Source organism: Tetrao urogallus (genome assembly GCF_951394365.1).
Source record: "Tetrao urogallus genome assembly, chromosome: 6".
Classification (NCBI taxonomy): Eukaryota; Metazoa; Chordata; class Aves; order Galliformes; family Phasianidae; genus Tetrao; species Tetrao urogallus.
The window spans coordinates 43,509,122-43,529,753 of record NC_136819.1 but is presented as its reverse complement, the minus strand read 5'-3'; the positions used below and the strand labels follow the sequence as shown (position 1 = coordinate 43,529,753).

At 37.0% G+C, this 20,632-nt stretch overlaps 1 protein-coding gene across 5 annotated transcripts in view; it reads right to left on the bottom strand.

The window, feature by feature from the left end:
• TTC8 (tetratricopeptide repeat domain 8) overlaps nucleotides 1-14,801 on the bottom strand; it is a gene marked incomplete at both ends in the record, with an annotated part of 36,155 nt that extends 21,354 nt beyond the window's left edge. For 2 of the 5 annotated variants that reach the window (XM_079537807.1, XM_079537808.1), the window contains 5 exons: nucleotides 73-162; nucleotides 1,031-1,190; nucleotides 1,343-1,406; nucleotides 2,952-3,072; nucleotides 14,688-14,801. In XM_079537807.1, the coding sequence (XP_079393933.1) occupies nucleotides 73-162; nucleotides 1,031-1,190; nucleotides 1,343-1,406; nucleotides 2,952-3,072; nucleotides 14,688-14,801 (549 nt within the window). Of the gene's footprint in view, nucleotides 1-72; nucleotides 163-1,030; nucleotides 1,191-1,342; nucleotides 1,407-2,951; nucleotides 3,073-7,640; nucleotides 7,671-14,687 lie in introns of all 5 variants that reach the window. The other 3 variants (XM_079537809.1, XM_079537810.1, XM_079537806.1) reach the window with 2 other exon arrangements.
• Nucleotides 14,802-20,632: the final 5,831 nt, after the last annotated feature.

The following is a 20,632-nucleotide window of genomic DNA, read 5'->3' as shown; positions in this document are numbered from 1 at the left end:
GTACAGCTTCATAAGAATGATGCCAGAAAATTAGAAACAGATATCACAGTGATAACCAAAATAGTTACATACCTTTGCCAGTTCGGGTTTTTGAGCATACTTTGATAAATTCAGTCGAGACACATTTATGAAAGGGCCATCTGGATTTGTTATCATTGAAGCCTGAAGGGAAGAAACAGGCTTTTAAGTGGGAAGAACCCTTACACTTTTCCAGAAATTTATGAAAATATTAGCAATATACCAAAAAGATGAAAAACAATGCAGTTGTATATGTATTCTGCTTTGTGATAGGGATTCGTCTTAGTGATTTTCATCTATTCTGAAAGTCAGGAATATGTCCTACTCCCATACACACCCTGAAAAAGGCTGCATGAACTACATTCTGGAATTACCTTTTACTTCCCTCTCTTCACTATTTCCACAGTGTGCCAAGGCATGTAGCTTGCGCAGTTATATGGACTGAAGTCAGGTGAGATATGGGACAAAAAAAATCTTCCAGACAGGTTTAAGGAGATCAGTTCATACTCATGATAGTGAGAATTTGTAAATAATATGATGTTAATTGGTAGTAAACATTCATGCCAGTTGCAGTGTATTAATTTGGCCAACAGATCAGAATCAAACTAATATACTTTATTTTCTTTATCTGATGAAGTGGTAGATATTGAGAGATTAGTAATTGCTTTGTACTAAACTAAAAAACTTGGAGGTTTCAGCATGCTTATGGCAAAGTCATGCTATAGTCCTTTCACTAATCTTCAGTGAATAAAAATTGGTCTCACAAAACTTGTAAATTTGTGGATTTCTGTTAATTTTTGTGAACCTGTGGATTGATGTATATTTTGTTCATGAACAGACTAGCAAACTAATGAGGTAATATTTCTACACTTGACTCCGGAAACAATTTAAATAAAAATGCTGACGTCCTTCCAACAGAGTTTAGATGCAGCTTTATTTCAAATACAAAGTCATCTGTCCCAGATGCAATGATCAAGAAAGCTGTCTTTCTAAGAACAGTCAGGCAACTTACCGTTCCTAGCCTGACATATCTCCCAGAAGCACTACTGACTGGACGAGCTGTTAGAGCTGTTCGAGGTGTTTTTATAGCCTGTTCCATAGTACTTGGCCGTCCACTTTGTGTACTTGGTCTCACAAATCCTGAAATAGGTCTTCCTGACTGAGTTACTGGCCTGAAGATATTAAGCACATTATCCTCATGTCAACTGGAATTTACTGACGGAGAGTTTAAGCACTTATATCTGAAATATTTCATTTTTAGAAGCTAAATTTAGGATTTGCTTACGTGCAACTGATCATATTAAAAAAAAAAAAGGTGACATACCTAACCGCTGGGCTGGGGCCTCCACCTTGGCTAGTTCCAGGGAGTTTCAAAGATGTTCCTGGTCCTATAAAATAAGAGCATTGCTCACTTCAACTTGAGATACTGCACTCTTTCCAAGGGTCTTTAAAAAATGCCTATGTCTTCCAATAAATGGAAGATTTCCTTGCTCAAACTGGGCAGTCATAGCACCAGAGAAGGAAGACAAGAAGAAACAAACTGCACAATCAGTAAATTGTTAGATTATTGCAAGAAACTGGCCATCATGAACACGGGAAAAACTAATATTCTGTATATTACTCCTGTAGTTCTGTCTTTCATCCTTTTTCTACAGATGTGAAGTATGTGCTGCTCCTCTTTACTTTTCCTAAAGAAATGCTATTGATTTCAAATAACTCTTCTCTAGTATCTGTACAACTTTCATTTTATTAGTTTAAGTTATTATTTGAACCCTTCTCAGGGAAGGCAGGCAATTTTGTCATTGTACACATACTACAGACTGTCCTCTCAAGAAGAACATCTCAGAATAGTATTTAAGAAATAAAGGCTATTGGAATTATAAGATCAAGCTATTTTAAAATGGTTTATTTTCTACCTGGGGTTAGAATAACACCTGGACTTGGCAAAAGCCTTCAGCTGCAGGGCAGGCCTTCTCACAACTTCTAATGTTTTGACATTAGATCATTAAGAATTACTAGATCATTAATATAGATTTTCCATCACGTTTATTGATATGCTATTATCATTTTTGTAGCCTCCCATAAGAATATCTAAGACTTGATTTTAAAAATCTGGTTAAAAGCATGGTATGATATATATTTGTTTGCTCATGTGTCCACTGCTTTGTCAAGATGTACGGAAGGAAACGAGATTTATGTTAAAAAAGGCAGTTCTTGACAAGTCATCTATTTATTATCTATGTACTTATGAACAGTTCTTATTTCAAACATTTCAAAGAACTGAAGTTATACTGATATGTAGCTAGTTTCTTGACTTTATTTTTTCACCAGTATAAAACCTCACGTCTGCCCTTTTTTTCATTCTTCTCTCTTTCTCCCATCTTCAGGATGTAATTACCTCTGAGACACCACCATTTCACTGCTCAAGCAGAAAGTTAGACTTGTGCAAACAGATAACCTTTAACTCAATCTAAATACTTTCTAGTTTTCTTAAGCCAGACTGATATCAAGCATTTCTGCCTGTCATCTTGCAATAGTCACTGGTAGTGGTTCTATCTAAAATTAACTAATTAACTAAAATTAACTAGGAACAAGGATGGGATTCATAGTGCATAAAGGGCATATATTTCTCTCATTTCCCAGTGGAGAAGAAGCCAGAAAGGAGTAAAAGAAATCAAGTTATGGGAAAAAAAACCTAGTGAGTACAGGGATTTAGAAGAAAAACTGACAAAATGCTGTCTAAAATCCAGGCCTAAACTTATCAAAATCATGTGATCAATGCAATCAGAAAGCAACTGAAAACTATCCTCGCAACAATAGCTAAAACCATAATACATCACCTCACCTCAGCACATACTGTTTCATGACTGATGTCAATCCTGACCAGAACAGTTCCTGTTGCTTCAACATACTTAAGAGAAAGTTGTTCTTACGTGCGACTTGAGCAATGGCATTTTCATCTAGCATCATCTCTGCTATTCCTTCTTGATCCATCTCAATTTCATCCACATATACCATTTCTGTCAAAGCTCGTGTTTTCAGGCTCCAGGCAGCCTGAATAAGGATAAAGGAAAAGGAAAAGCACCTTTAATTAAATAATTTAAACAGCAATTTTGCCTTTTAAAATAAAATAACAAAGCCTTAGTAAGCTTGAATAAGCTATTGATTTTAACAATTGGGTACAGCTGAACATTCACTGTAAGCAGACCTAATGCTGCATGTGCAGTCAGAGTTGCTTAACATTCAGGACAAAAGTGCAGCTTCAAGTGTGGCCTCAGCACATGGGGAACCTACATAGTCAAGTAGGTCCAGTAGGCTCATGTGCTGCTTGTCCTGCCAATCAAGGCAAGCATACTAGTGGCCTTCCTACTACTCTAATCATACAGTTGCTTGACAGAGTTAAAAAGGGGATTAGACTTTAGACAACTCTTTTGGAGTGGAACAGCTATAGTCACTGAATCTGGAGGACAGAATTTCATGCCTGATGAAAGTTAGGACTAATTTATGTCATGGGCAACTGAGATCTCAAGTTCTTGAAGACATACTCAGCTACAAGTGCTTTTCAAAACCCACAGCCAACAGACACCTTATTTATATTGGGATGGGAGAGGAAGGTAAGTAAAGCCATTATAATGCAAAGTAATGCCTTTCCAAGGCATCAGTGGAGAAAGAAGGAAAATCTTTTAACCAGTAATCTTGTAATTACTGTAGCATTAAGTATCTACAAGCCTTTAAAAAGATAATCTAAAACTCCTTTGTTCAGAGCATCAGCTGTAAAATCTATAGACTGCATATCTCAGATTGTGAGATTACTGGAGAACTTGTTAGTGACCTTAACTGACAAATTGCTGCATTAAGTGTCTTGGGGATGTGAGCAATGTGGAAAGGCAAGCACAATCTTACACTATGTGACAACTCTCATGTAGTCTGCAGAGAGAGCAAATCAGTGGGGGGAAAACAAACAGTACCAGTTGGTACTTCATACAGCAGTACCAACAAAATAACCATAAATCCAATCACTTCCTTGATAACTTGGTATCTCTGAAATGTACTCATAGAACCGGCCTGATAAAGTGAGCCAAAAGATCAACCACTGGTCTTCCTTCAGATATTGAAAAGGTCATCATAAATTTTCCAAAGTAAATTTTTTTATCAAAATAATCTGATTTGTTGCTTTTCTGACATGGGCTACAACCCAAGAACCATTAATATTTGCTAAGGAAGCATTTCAGAATAGAAATAGAGTGATGCTACTTTTAATGGAACTGAAGGTCAAATACATGCAAGTGCTTATTCTTTAAATAACAGATAGATTTCATGATGTAAGTCAAGTCAACACCTCTTGTTCATCAGTTCTCAGACCATGCCTTCATCTACCTTTATATCATGTAATTTTTCTAGGCAGCGTTATAATTGCCTGCCAAAAAAAAAAAAAAAAAAAGTATACTTAAAAATGTTAAAATATTTAGCTCTCATTTTCTCCCAAGCAGGAGCTAAGAAGGTATTTAGGCAGCCAGTTCAGGCACAATTAGAAACCTTTGTTCAAATAAGAAGGAACAGGGCAGGATGATTTGAATGTAGGCCAGCCAGACATAATCCAGATTTGCTTTATCATCTTTTTGTTTATTCTTATGTTGACTGACAATCTGTAACTATCATTTATATTTGCAGTTAGATATTCAGTATCCTTAACCATTTTTCATTATTCTAGAAAACTACGTAGGTTTGAGATTGTTTTGTAAAAAAAAAAACACCTTTTTGGTACTCTGCTTTTTTCAAAGACATACATGTCTGAAGTGAACATAATCGAGTCTATATAGAGAATATGCTGAAATTAGAGCTCTCAGGATAAGTCAAACACTTATCTATTAATAAAGATACAAAAAGCTGCTCATACTAAGGATCTTTTTCTGGGAATTGAAAGTAGCAACTTCTCTAATCACTTAATCAGGACAGTTCTTAACACAGACATAGATGTATCATTCTGATTTTCCCAATAACAAAGACCAGAAAACATGTTTTTAAAAGCAGTATGTCTTCTGATTTTCAGACACAAATCTGTGATGAAAAATAGTTCTTATGCTGCTTTTACAGTCTTCAGCTCCTATTTTGGGGCTTCACAGCTAACAACCTTGAATTTCATGCACTATTCCTTTATTAGTAACCACACTGTAGATCAGAGTATTGCCTACAGCAATGTTTGTGTAAGGACCCTTGATCACAGCAGCAAGACAGAGAAAAATGTCAAATTCATTACTTAAACTACAGAAATATGACATTTACCTTGGGAAAAAAATCTTAACTACTAGTAATATGACCCATCTGAAACAAAAGTATCATTACTACATATACACAGAGTCCTTCTGAATATCTGAAAAATCATGGCTTGCAAAATGGAATTATAAATGTACATTGATATATAAACACAAAGGGAGATGAAGGAAAGATTTTTTTTTTTTTTTAAAAGAAGAATTAAGTGAAACTTTTGATATTCTTTTTGCCCATAAAAATCTTTGCTGTTTATTCATAAGAAGTCACAAAACTTTATTATAACTACAGTATGTGACTTGATTTACTTTTTAAAAGAAAACGTCACAGATGTACCATTCTGTTTTAAAACAGACCCCTCACAGAAATATTGGGTGCCTTTTATTCATAAAGATGTCCTTTATCACGTAACACATGCATGGTTCAAAGCTCAGTAATTTCATCTCTCACAGGCTTTACACAGAGAATTTATACCGGTATTCCTGGGTTTAGAAACCTACCTTCTGTGTTGCAGTTTTTGGTTATCCAGAAAAAATTTAACATTTTTCTTCATAAGTACACAATTATAGTAATTAACCATATTCTAATGCACAGACATTTTGCTCAGCAGAAACCTACAAGAGTTTGAAACTAAAGCAGAAACTAAAAAATGCCAACTAAAATTAAAATAAGCAAAGCATAAAACTGGAAGAGCCACATTGCCAACATTGAGAGGAAGACTAACATAATCACAAATAGCCAAGACAATAAGTGCATGTATTTCCAAGTAGCAACATAAAAATATTATTTATATCTCTAGCTAGCACAAGTTTGTCCACTCAAACTGCTATATCAGATTTCATTTGTATTATCTGCTCTCTCTCTGCGGGATCCATATTTTTAGTTCTGTGACAAGCCATGCGCCTGGTGTTTATAAGGAGACTTGCATTTTTGCCTCGTAATCAGAACATAACCATACAATCACAAGTACTAAACTGGGAAGGAATGTGTTATTGTATGGTAACTGTTAAGTCACAGAATGAATCACTGATTGAGCACCTGGGAAAAAGATGGTCAGCCCAGGGGGCACAGGTAAAGGCAATTCAGCTATGTGACCAGAAGGGGTGGAGGCTGGCTGCACCTCTCTTAGACCCCATTTAAAGGCTGACTGCCACTCTGGAAGGATCTCTGGTTGGAGATCCCTTCTTTGTGGAGTTTTCCCTGCAAACCTCAATCTTCAGAGATGGGTGAGCACTTTTCCTTTTTAATATCATTCCATTTGTGTTAGTCTCTTTGCTCCTACGCCCCTGTGTTGCTGTTCTACCACGTTGACCCTTCTGACTGTAGCACTTAGGCATCATAATACAATAAATGTACTACAGTATTCCTTTAGAAGCCTAAACTACAGAAAGAAGAGTGTTGATGTTAAATACCCTTGTGTTTCACTTAATTCCTTGGAATTGATTTGTTGGTGAATCAAATAAGTATCTTTCCTTTGTTCCTGAAAAGGCCAAAAATCAAGTTTTTAAAAAAAAAAAAAATCAAAACTTAAAATCTAAATCTGAACACATTTTCATTTCCCTTTCATTTGGGGTTCCATTATTGCAATAATGCTTCATTACCACAAATTTTATACCATAGACTATAGAACCTTAACAACAACAGTATGTAGCAACTACCTTGTGAAGCATAATTTTTAAAGTTAAAAAGATATCTATCAGTAGTTCCTTTAAATCATCTTGTATGCAAACAACTTATATGACTTCACTGGAATTAATAAGAGACTTGTAAAACATAATATTGTGGGCTAGAGCTAAAAGAAGCTGCAATCTGCACATTGCTATTCTTCCCAGTGCAGTAATCTAGCAGTAATATGGGCAGAATGAAAACTATTCAATTACCCTGTCTTACATCAATTGAGCGAAGCATCACCACGCAGCTTCAGGGTTTCATAATCTACAGAAAAGGCAGGCAAGGAGAATGAGCTGTAGGAACAGGAAGGGCAGAGCTAACAGCCCACCATTACACTACATTACCGGAAACATAAACCTGAGAACATAAATGTTCTATTTGTGAAATACACGTTGTATTTTTTCCCAATCTCACCAGATGATGAAGGCCCTTCTTTTCAATACAGATTCAGTGCTGAGCTACTGAACTGCTGAATAAATCCAAAGAAATACATGAAACAAATAACTTTACTTACTGTAAAGCATGCCTATTTAAAATACCTCTTATTAAATCTCTTGCCTTACCAATGATGAAAAACACACTTATATCATCAAGGATGTAACAATTAAAAAAGTATTATTCAGTACAATAGATTTTTTCCTAATTATTGCACCTAATAATTATATTAATGGGAAGAGTGTTACCTGAAATGCAGAGTATCCAGTATCATGCTCCTGAAAGAGAAGACAGAGAACTTAAAGAACAGAAATATTAAACAATAAGAACAATGATTAGATAAAACAAGGAATTGCAAAACTAAAACAAAATATTGTGACCTCCTCATCTTGCACAAACACCTTCTGAGATACATATATCCAAATTTCCGTTTTATTGCATTACCTTAACTTACATATTCCTGAGTTCAGCAGTAATTTACAAAATGAAAGCAGACTTACAGCAAGTGCTTTTTTTTTTTTTTTTTTTTTTTTTTTTTTTTTTTTTTTTTTTTTCAGGTACCATATGTTTTCTTGTTTCTGTTATCATGTTTGCCAAAACTAAGATTACTGATGAACAAAACTGCAAGATGGTCTATTTTCATTTAAAAAATAAAGCAATGCAAGACATAAGCAAATCTCTCAATAGTTAAGTATTTGATTAAGACATGTGCTTTAGAAATCCTGTATAATAAAACCTTATTAACTGCTAGTGGTGCTGACACTGATGTCTCTCAGGTGCATAAAAGGAATTTTCTTTGTGTAATACAGATTTTTTGTACACTTATGATGGAAGTGATGTGTTCATTGCATGCCAGACAATCACGCTGTCTTTGTGCATCATCCAATAAACTAAAAGAGAAATCCAGACAAAGGAACTTCACAAACTAACCAGTAGAAACTTGTGGATGCTTAAAACTTGAGGTGAATGTAGCTAAATACTAACAAAAGGACGTGTGATTTATAAAAGTTTGTGTAGCTGTCATCATATTTATGTTGTTGTTCAATGTTTTGTTAGCTCCTATTGCAAGGACACCCTGCTGATTCATGCTCACCAACAAGAGAAAGGTGAGGCATGCTCCTTACTTCCCACTGAAGTATAAGACATGGGCTATGACTTCCAATCTGAGCATTTTTACTCCATCAATTCCATGACAGCAGGAAGCTTCAGCACTAGCAATGCTCCCACATCTTTCTTCATGCTGCATTTGAAATAAATTTGTTCAGCAGTGCTGGAGTGTGTGAAACTAAACTAAATATTAATGGAAAACATGGAGCTAAACATTAATGGAGGTTTGTCTGGTGTACCTGTACTTGTGTAAGGCACGGAAATATCTTTAAATATTAGATGTCTTGATTAAATGAACTCCAAGTTCTTTTAATGTTGTTACATTTATGCAGTTTTTTTTCCCTATAAAACAAGCTGTTCTAGCTAAGCAATAAAGAAAAGGACAATATGATATTTCAGCTTGCATTTTATTCATTCTATTGTGTCTGAGTGTTACAGCATATCTGGTGTACTGAAAAATTGTTAAAGAGCAGTAGGTGATCTTCCATACCATATGTGCTATAGTAACTAAGATGGGCAAGGTCAGGAATATTATGTCAATGCTAACTCAGAAATGCCTTGATGTTACAGCTGTGTATCTTAATTCAGGCTCTGCTCTTTAGCTTAAAGAAAAAGTAATCAGCTCAAAGTGGTTATGTAGGAGCATTCACATGCTGAAAAATTCAGAAAGCAAAACCCTCACCAGTGGGGAAAAAAATAAAGCAGATCAACTATATTTCCTAAAAACATTGTTCTGTCTTAATTGTAGGTGCTAGTGTGTGCTGTTCATGTATTGTGATAAACTAACATAGCAAATAACAAGATTTTAAATAGAAACAAGAGAAACAATATTGAAATGCAATGTCTTTTAACATAGGTGGATCCAGTAGTTGCTACTCATGCAAGTAATCCAGTGGAACTAGATTCAGAGTAAAGATTTCTTTGAGAAGATTAACAAGTAGTGTTGCCCTATAAGCTTGTATCTCAAAACAAAAGGTCAAATTTATTCTTCATTTACACATATAAAGCTCCTTTGAAATTAATATGATTGCAAAAGCAATGAAGGAAGGATTTAACACGGATCTCTAAATCCACTAAGGGCATTTTAAAAGTAAACTTAATGTGTAGAGTCTTTTTTTTTTTTTTTTTTTTTTTTTTTTTTTTTTTTTTAAGAACAAAAATATTTAGAAAAATGATGCCTTCTGATGCTCATAGCCTAGAAGAAAGAATGAAACGAGAACCTTTATTTTATAATGTTTTTCAGTTGAATTACTTAATTCATGCTGGATATTAAAATCAGTACATCCCGAAAATACCTCTCAAGAGCAGAAATACAAAATACATGACCTAGGAACAGTGACATCCCAGTATAAATCACTAATTTTTATACATAAACATAGTAATTGGTCTTTTGAATGATAACTGATTTCATTTGAAGATATTTTTTTCACATCACAGTCCATGTAAATGTGTTACTTTTATCATGACCTTACAGAAAACAGTATGCAAGTAACAGTAGTTGAAATTACACTTTGAGAGAAGAAAGGACAAATGAACAAGAGCAAATCCTTACAGTATACAATTCATCAAGTTAAAGGCAGGACACCTGTAATAAATTAGGTAATTTATTTTTTTTTGTTAAACTAGAGCAGACCTCATGCATCGGTGCTGGTTTACTGCCTTGAATCTGACATATGGAACAAAGAATGGTAATCAGATTAGGTAACTAATCGGGATCATCAACAGAGACTGTCACGGATTGTATTTCCTCTAGGTCATTTTTATTACTATAAACATAGAAGACAACGCCTACTTGGTTACAATAGAAAATAAGTAAATTGAACATCAGTGCTTTCTGTGTTTGTATTCCTGAGTGTTAGTCAAAGAACATGCTGTTTTATCTATCATTTACCTAAACCATGACACTGAGATAAGATTATCAGCAACAAAATAAACTTCAATAAACATGATGTTCTTTCTACTTAAATGAAGAAATGCAGGAGAAATTGTATAGAAAAAGTACTTTAGCCTTCCACAAAAATCTAACTCAATAGGAGGTAATTATTGTTCTATCAAAATGTTGATCATTTTTGTAATGAAGATCTCTTTATGATTACATAAATAATTTTATAGTGTTTTGACTTAACTGATGTGTTTTATAAGAATGCATGTTTATAATGGCATTTGATACTGCTGCAGAAGAAAATTCCTGATTTTTAGCTCAGTTGGCTAAGAGGTCTACATGATATCTCTAAAAGCTTCTAATACCTGCTGCATCTGATGACTGAGTTCAAAGAGTTCTACATCAATTAACTGTAGTTGCAAATTATATTAATTGTAAATGTAACTATTAATTGGATCATCTGTCAGTAAACTCATTTTTCAGTTCTTCAAGTCATCTTTCTCTTACCATGTTCTAAAGCACACTCAATAGTAAGATACATGTATAGAGAGCAACAAATTAAGAACAAGTCAAGAAAATGTATTTATTACATTCATGACTGGCAAAAATTACAGGCTACTGTAAAGAGCTGAATTCAGTCGTTTGTAGCTTTCTGACAGTTTTGCAGTTGCAAAGGAGAAGGAGTGATGATATTTAGTGGATCAGCCAATGTGGCTCAGAAATACAGGCTGTCAGAAATGCAGGGTCTTTCAGGCATGCGAACAGATTATACACTGTTAGTCTCTTCTTTTACTTATCAGTGCTAAATCATGCTCTACAAGGGATTAAGCTAGCTGCCCGAGCACGAGAAAAGTTCTAGACCATAACACAGTTTAACTCAGCCCTTCCTGGGTATCTCTTTAAAGGATACCATCTCCTATGGCTCGGTATGTATCACCTCCTAATGCTGTTCAAAGTGACTCCCTGAACAGCCTACTGCTCTGAGGTCCTTCTGTCACTGGTTGCAGAGATTGGGACGCACGTGCTTAATGAAATATGGGACAACAGGATGAGAACAGATGGCACTGTGATTACAGCAGTTGAGTACTGCCTTGCAGGGCACAACAGCTCACTTAATCCAAGCTTTCCATAAGTGTTATCATTTGTCTGTTTGTTTTCCTGGTACCCAGAATGGGCCTGATTTGCAGAACTACTTCCATAATAGAAGATGAGGGTTTGATCATCAAAGGACTTAGAACTGTTATGTGCTTTTTAAGCATATAATAAACAAGATATTTCACTTTAGGTACCCAAAATTATATACATACTAGTTTTAAATGTTTCTGTACATTATAATAAAATACTAGTAATTTAATTTACGGGAATAGACAACAGCACCATTTTCCTGCTAGGAGGTTAAGGAGATTGCTTTTGTTGTATTCATAACTTCAGAAATGTAACTGCTACCTTTAGAATAAACACAGAATGATGTAAAATTGTTCTCCTGGCTTGTCTGTTTAATGTACTTCAGAGGAGGGTCCGGTTGGATATTAGGAAAAAATTCTCAGACAGAGTGGTGAGGTATTGGTATAGGCTGCCCAGGGATGTGGTTGGGTCACCGTCCCTCGTGGTGTTCAAGAAAGGTGTGGATGTGGCACTCAGGAACACAGGTTAGCAGGCATGGTGGTGACAGTTTGACAGTTGGACTAAATAATCTTAGGAGTCTTTTCCAACCTTTAATGATCTATGTATCACTCATTTGAGTTCTTACTGCCTCAGTGTCCAACAGTGGAGTTAAGTATTTTTTGAACATCTCATAAAAAGTAACAGTTGTATTAAATGCAAAGTAAACACTGCAATACATGAATGCGATCTGTTTTTTCATTATGTTGTATTAAGTAAGTTCCAAATAGCTAGAGATATTTCAACTGCACACAAAATACATTTGTGGGGCACATCACTGTTTTCTCTAGACCTGAAGTCAAGCAGGGTAAATATGTAACAGATTGGTTGGTACCTGAAAGCAACAAGCATTAGAAAGTAAAGAGTGGTTAAGTGCTCCCTAACACAGCTAGGGAGAAGACCTACAAGGCTTTACATGAAGCAGAAAAATAAAATACAGGCTTAATTTTTATTGGTTATCTGTCCAAGGAGGATTTTGCGTTGACTACAATAACAGGTAAAATAATATGACCACATCTGACTACATCATTCCATTCTATGTTAACTCTGCCATGAATGTTAAAGCTGTATTTTAACTTAGATCATTACAAATGTTTAACTTAGAGATTTCAAGAGTAATAACTTGTTTGTCAAGTTGGTTTGAGACTGAATAAAGCTGCACTCTTCAGAATATTGAACCAATACTCTAGTTTTTCCCACCTGCAGCACCACAACAAATGGGATATAAATAATGATTTTTCTTCTGTCAGGAGCAGTGTTCTTCATTTAGATTAACAGGTAGGAAAAATAGCAAAAAAACAAACGAGCAAAAAAAATATGTGTATAATTTCATTTTGAAAATAAAAACACACCATGAAGCACAATATATTTCATAATCCTTCCAAAGAATCATTGATTAGCTGAATTACCCCTTAACCAGCTCTCCATTTATATTTTTGTAAGGGTCTGAACTGTTATGAACCCCTAAGATGAAGTATTTATATAAAGCAAAATCTACTTGCTGGTGTCTGCACACTTGCCATATGCTTTACTTGAGCACTGTGCTATGAAATCTACTTTTAGAGAAAGACCGAAATAGTGTTTCAAGCATTTTTTAAATGTTCAAAAAATTTTTTCTAGTCTTAAGAAGAAGCATTAAAAAAAAAAATTAAGTCATTCATTGCCACTTAAACAGGAAATAAGAAGGATTCCTCAAGAAGACAAAACGAGGCAACAGCCCAACTAAATGTATTTCAAGTTTGCAGAAACCAAAGACATTTCCTTCTAATCTTTCAGGTAGATTTGAAATACACTGCTGAATAAAAGTATGTTTCTCACATAACATTGGGAACAGGAACATGCTTTTGAAGAGCACATACCGAGTTTCAAAGTTTTTGACATGCACAGAAGGCATGCTAAATTTTATCTGTTGTTCAGGCCTGATTTTCTTAGTAAAGAAGATATTCCAAGTTTTTCATAGAGTTGTTTGAGTTGGAAGGGACACTTAGAGGCCATCCAGTCCAACTCCCCTGCAATGATCAGGGACACCACAACACATCAGGTTGCTCAGAGCCCATTAGAGCCTGACCTTGAATGTCTCTGGGGACAAGGGATCCACATCATCTCTGGACAACCTGTTCCAGTGCTTCACCACCTTAACGATACAAAGCTTCTTCCTAATACCCAATTTAAATCTTCTCTCCTTCAGTCTGAAACCATTTCCCCATGTCCAAGCTGCTTGCGGTTCTTTACTGGTGCCTTACAATATATATCATAAACGAAAGCACCTTGTACATATCAACCCTAACATGGTGTAAATTACCCAATCATATGAGTGCACAGCTTTCTTTAAAGATTTTTTTACCCCTGTGATAAAAGAGATCACCTTCAAAATTCTTAAATTCTGCAGCTATAGGAGACATAGTTTACATAATATAAAGTGTTTATGATGATAAAGTCCAATTACTGTTTTCTAAATCTAGCAGTACAATTTTTTACATGCATACAAAAACTAATCTAGGAACATTATTCACAAACAGCAAAAAATACAGGTGCTTAACAACACACAACACATCCAAAGTTTCTAGAAACTTGGCATTTAGAGAGAGTTAATGGAGCAGGAGGACAGCACCTTTTGCTCTGTGCCAACGCTTGTATCTGAGCTGAAGTAAGACAGACATCTCTTATGCACTTTAGTCCATGCAGCAATACCCAAACAGCTATATAAAATCGACCACAGCACATGTAAGCAGATTTTCTTCTGGTGCTGGCTTTTTCTCCTTTAACGGCTCAAAATCACCGGCGAGTCTCAGCGCGTGGTGTCGGAAGCCCCGAGACGCGCTCCTGCCACAGCTGGCTTCCAGCAGCCCCACTCACCTGCCGCACCCTCACAAGCTCCGCGCGCCTCGCCGGGACCGGCAGGGCACCGAGCGGGGCATGCCTGAGGCGGCGTCCCACCGCCTGTAGCCTGCGGGGAGAACCGGGCAGCTCGGCGAGACGCAAAACCTCGCCCAGCGCTGATCGATGTCCCTCGGCCCGCACCGGAACCGGTCACGCAATGGCTCTGGCTGAGGCCTCACCCTCTAACGACAGATCGCAGCGCGTTTCTCTGGCGGCAGCAACAGGTAGAGACCCCGTCCCTCGGCCTCCCGGCCCGGCCCCCTACCTGCTCGCCGGGCGCCCCCTCCAGCAGCTGCGAGCAGAGCTCCGAGCACTGCCGGAACTTCCTCCGCCTGAAGTAGCTCCAGGCCTGGAACAGCGGCTCCGTCTCCAGCCCCATCCCGCCGTCGGGACGGCTGAGACTCCGCCAAGGCCCACGGCACCTCTCGGCCCTCTGCGCGCCGAGCGGGTCCGAGGCGGAGCCAGGCCGCAGCGGCAAAAGCGGCAGGCCCCGCCTCGGCCTGTCCGGGCCTGCGCGCCGCATCGCGCCGGGAGGGCGCGCCGTGCTTGGGGAGGAGGCTGGGTGTCCCTGCGGGAGGGTGGCCGAGCCTTTCTCCCTGGATCCTGAATTGTGTGCTTTGCTTTTCTGCTGTTGTTTCCAAAACGTAAAATCAGTGAGAGCCATTTGGAATGAGAATATATGACTGAAAAAGAATGCAGTCTTTTAATCCTCGTTTGCGTAAAAAGTCCCCTAGAGCTGTGGGAATCCAGTTGGGAAGAGGCGGGCTGCTCTGATCCGGTATTGCAGGCTCCATTAGTCCATGAGTTCGTTAAGTATGCAGAGGTAAAATTACGCGTGTTTAGCAAAGAAAAAGGCAGGATTATGACTCTTGCTATGTATTGTAGGATGTTGGTTGAACCATCAGCCCAATGAAGAAAAGTTCCCTAGGAATGCTTGGAAAAATAAATAGATAAATAAAAGGGCTTTGAAGCAAAATTCTCTAATGGATGAACACTAATGTGATAGCTAAAATCATGTCATTGGTAATTTAACAAATCATTCTGATTTTAATCCTGTTGTTTCACTTCAGTTCATTCAAATGGAAGTCCCCTGAAATGGGTACCCAGGCTAAATTAGCAAGCTGAATATGAAGTGGAAGGTTGTAGAAATAAGTCAGTCGTCAAACTGTTTGTTCTAATATGGGAATAAATGACTCGAGCTATCAACTACGGATGGGTTTTGCTTGTCCCACAGGAAGTACTCAGGGAAGCAGTGCTCTGAGTAAAGTGTGTTCTGAGAGCATGCCATTCCCAGGAAAGACTGGTGGAAGTGCAGCACAACAGTACCTGCCCCTTCTCTATTTTTAATTTGTTGTGGGAGACAGTATGTTCTGCATTCCCACAAAAATATGTAGGAGGCTTGCACAAGGACACTCAGTCTATACCTCAGGTTGGTCAGAAGGGTGAGTAGTATTTCTTGTTGTCAGAGCATCTGCTGTGATACTGCTATATAGCTGTAGAGCTGTAGCTGAGTAACGCTTGGCACCTAAGATAGTATCTGATTTTGCTATACATTCCTTAACATGGCAAATACTTTACTTTGCATTTTTTGGTTAGGCATAGCTTGATGTTCAGAGAAATTGTGAACACTGGCCAGAATCTACAGATTCATTAAAAAGTTCTTCCAACTATTTCTGGAAACACTAATGTGATGATCTGTTATTAAATGCTTCAAATGCTTGCTGTTATTACCATGTTATCACCAGAGTTTAGCTTGTTTGAACTGCTACTTTTTTAAATAGAATGTAATATGAAGGGCACTTCTAGTTTGTAAGGACGTATTTTCAAGTCAGTACAGTAGTTCCAGTGCTGTTAGATTAAAATGTCAAGCAGGAGATAGTTGGTTAACCAGAGACAAATAATGCAGGAATGTTTTCTGTACTTCCTGTTTTTAGAAGGCAGTTCAGTTTTGTGAACAATCCATCACATCAGTTAAACACCCCAATTACCTGTGCAAAGACCAGAAGCTCATAAATGCTATTGATTCCAACACAATCTTCTTAAAAACCTCGTAGTTAAAGCATTGCATGTAAATTTTATTTTGTGAGCACTTATTTTAAGCCTTAATATCTTAATGACAACTTTCAGACTATAAAGAGTAAATTAACTGTGTGAGGATATTTAGAATGTTTGATTTTAGCAATTTCCATTTTGAGATAGTGAAACAAACAGAAACACAATGAAGCAGTAATTATGGGCGAACTCAGCAGATCCCAGGTGTTCTGTTAACCTATAAGCTGTGCTTTCTGCTGAGCAAAGTAGTGGATTAATGACATCAATTACTCCATGCTGTGGCACACCTGAAGGTGTTTGGCTTGATAAGGAAATGGGTTTCTGTGTCCTGGAATCTTCAAGATGACGTGGCTTTCCAACTGAAAGCAGTAAAACCCCAAAAAGAGCAGGAAGCTGAATGTTTTATGTGGGGAATGAACTCGGAGTTTGTCTCATTAAAGCTAATAACTTGTCAGAAGGGAAAAAAAAAAAAAAAAAAAAAAAAAAAAAAAAAAGAGAGAGTCTGTATACTTAGAAAATTCAATGGAAACAAATTGTGAGTCATGTGAGTTGCCGGGTTGTGGGAAGTTGCTTCTTAAAGGAAGAAACACAGTAAGCATTTCATATAGCTCTCTTGAAGGGACAACGGAGGTGGGAAGTGAATGGTTTTTGTATAAAATAATTGCTTTATCATAAATAGTAATACACATTACTGGATTTCTGCCATAGTTTTTTAGTTCTGAGATTCTGTCTTTAGCAAGAGAAGTCACAGTCTTCCAAAGTTTGTCTACACATCAAAAATTTTGAAGAAGTATTTGGTAAAAGATTTCTTTTTCATAGAAAAGTTTCTGAACTCTGCCTGTTTGAACTAGAGGCTGAGGCTAATGTTATGTGACCGTTCAATCACATTTCTGTTAGCTACTTCTCTAACAAATGGCTTCTTGGCAAAATAAAGAGGAAGGTAGTCCCTGTGCAATTTTTGTTTGTTACATTGTTGGGAAAGGTATTCATTACACTTAGTGATGAAGCCAAAGTGATGCTCTCCTATGGTAGCTAGTAGATCAAGATGAATCATCAGTTTTTTTGTGATGAGGTTTCACAGTGTTGAGAAAAACAGGCAAATTCTCTTTCCTTCTTTTTAAGCTGTAATGTACAAGGTGTTTTTGCTCTGTTCGGCTGCAGATATTAGGTTTTCAGTCTCTACACGTTGGGATGCATTTAATTCAATTTTATCAAGTCAGAAAGAATGTCCTAGCAAGCTTAGTTGATCCTCACATGGCAATGTGAACACTCAAACTAAAATCATAACAAGCATAAAAAGCCATTCTGACTGTCCCAACTGCTGCTGCCAAGGCCAAATGTCCAGGCCTACTGCTGGATGCTCGTCCTTTTTTGCATATATCCTTCTATGTGTGAAATGAGCCGCTAGTGACTTTCAAGCAAATCTTAGTTATTGAAGCTATATATGCTAGAAAAAAAATATTCTGGGATTAGTTTTCAGCTCTGGACAGTTTTCTTTGTGATGCCACTTACTCAAATGTATTCCTGGCATCCCATTTGAGAACTGGAAGTGTTATCACAAGATAGCTGTTCAGCAGCATATGGGAAATCAGTGTTTAGCTTTATTAAAATAAGTAGGGCTTAAATATCCATATTATATTTTAAGAATGGCACACATGTGCATAGCGTGTGGGAAAAAAAAAAAAATTCTATCTATGTAGAATCTGCTTTTTCTCATTCCTACAGCTCAGAGTAATACATTTTTTGAGTAGCTTGCTCTAGCTATCTGCTCCTTGTAACACCTCTCCCCCAAATTGAGAAAAAATTCAATCTGTGGAGAGTAGGACAAAATAAATTTGGGTAATTATCTCTCAGATGTATTTGATGTGTGGGAGAAAACAAATTTCCTCTTCTGCACTGATAGAAAAAGAATCATAGTAACATAGCAACGTCCTCACAGAGATTTTATGGATGCAAGATGGATTTCTCTGTTTGAAAGTCTTGTCTGCATTCTTTTTTGGAAGTTTTGTCATCTACTATTTGGTCTCTTCTATTAGTTTAAGGAATGTGTAATTTGGCCTTAATACTCTACTGTCCTCACGCTGTAATGAATCACTCCATGGTTGATGTTTCTTGGGACAATGACATAGTTGGGATAAAACTATAGCAGTCACCAGGATTTCTTCAAAAATAATTGCATGCTTGCCTTGTGTAACTGTGTACCTTTGCTGTATTAGAAGTGAGCTGGACTCAGCCTCTGCATTTTGAGAGACAATTCTCGTCTTCTGTGAAAGATAGGAAATTCCATAGTGCTACTTTATTTACAGCTTACTGAGGTGATATCATTGATCTTGTGGGTAACTTTTTGTCATATTCTATTTGCAAGGTTTATTTGAAACTTGACTTCACTTATTTGAACCATGACAAAGAGCAGAAAATTAATGTATCAGAAGTAAGGGACAGATTAATTCTTCATCTGTTTGTGGGTTATTTTTCATCTGAAATCTATGTCTCCCTTAGGCTACAGTAAAAACTCTAATTATTTCTAAATGAAAATATCAGAGATCTCTACTAAATATCAGGAATCCCATCAAAATTCATCTTTATTCATAGAACACATGGGCTTGTGTAACTTCTTTTTAGAAATCATAGTTTTGCTTACTTATGTATTTTGTGTACTGGATTTGTTATGTTTCAATTAATTGTTCAATTTTGTGTCAAGTTTAAATGTTGCTTAAGGATTCCAATGTGCTTCTTATTTTCACCTTTCATTTTAGCAGCTTTTTTCTTCTGCCGACAAGGGTGCCCTGAACTGATACTGACAACAAGCTCTGAAAGGACATATTAATTTATTAATAATAACATTAATAATTAATATTTTTCTTCTTTGTGTACTGGGTGCTTTGTATTTTTCAAATATTCTTATGACCCTTCTGCAAAAGTCTCGTAAACTATGAATACAAGGTACATGAAACAGCCTCTTAGAAGGTATGTATGGAAGTGTAGGCCAATTGATATCTAAGGCCTATTTCATTTTAAAAACCTAGGAGCTATAAGCTGACTTTGCCTTTTGAAGCCTTCCAAGGGGGTCTTCTCTGCACGAAACTATCATACTTGCTTCTTAAGTAGGAATGCTCATTCTCAGGCCTCATATCTCCATCATGAACTCACAGTCTTACGATAAAAGTCAAAATAGAATCTGTATTCCTTATTCCCAAAATCCTGTTGATATCCTAAAATTTCTTATGCAAATCTGGTGTCCCTCAGACAGTAGCTGTCATACAAATGCAGTCTGTTTCTTCTGTCTTTTGACTTGCCTCTTTCCAGATGCAAGAATACTGAAGAGAATAATCAGCAGCTCAGTATAATTCACAAGGGATTGAAAGGGAGCACTGCTGTTATTACATGTTCACCTAGAGAGGGTCTCAACCAGAGATAACCAAACTTGCCTTCAAACAAGAGTTGGCATCATGAAAGATGACATGCACAGAGGGTTCATTCTAGAGATTGAGATGTATTGAATATTGGAAAAACAGAGAGCAACAGACCATGGAGCAAATTATTGTTTGTACGCTTTGAGTGAACCCAAAGAGGATTACAGATCAGGCCTGCTTTCTGGGAAGGCACATAGCAGTGGCAGAACACACTCTCTTCATGTGCTATTTTCAGGAAGGATCTTGCCAAATTTGAGTTGATGTAGTTTTTGCTCATAGAACCCATGTCTTGCTGATCCTAGGAAATTAGGAGGGGTACATATTGAAATCATGTGAAGAGCAGAGTTTTGTGTTGAGGCTCAAATTCAGTATCAGGGTATTCAGTATCTGAAATAACAGCGACAGGTTTCATTCTGTGATGAGCCAAGACAACATTCATCGATACCAACCATTGGTATCATAAATAAGAATACTGCTGTTTCCTGCTGATCATACAGGATATCATAGCCACGGTCACCATGGTCTAGCTGAATAGGGATCATCCAGCGGTTGATAACAGAATTTAGGTGGCAATACTGTTCAGGTCCTGAGCTATTAACCTTCCAATGAGCTTAGATCTGCCCTTTTCTACTTATGAGTCGACTGATTAGTATATACGATCAGATCCACAACTTCTTCAGTGCACAGGAGGAACAGAGTGCCTTCCTTTTTGTCTTCTGTGTTTCATATGAGGCACTATTTCTTG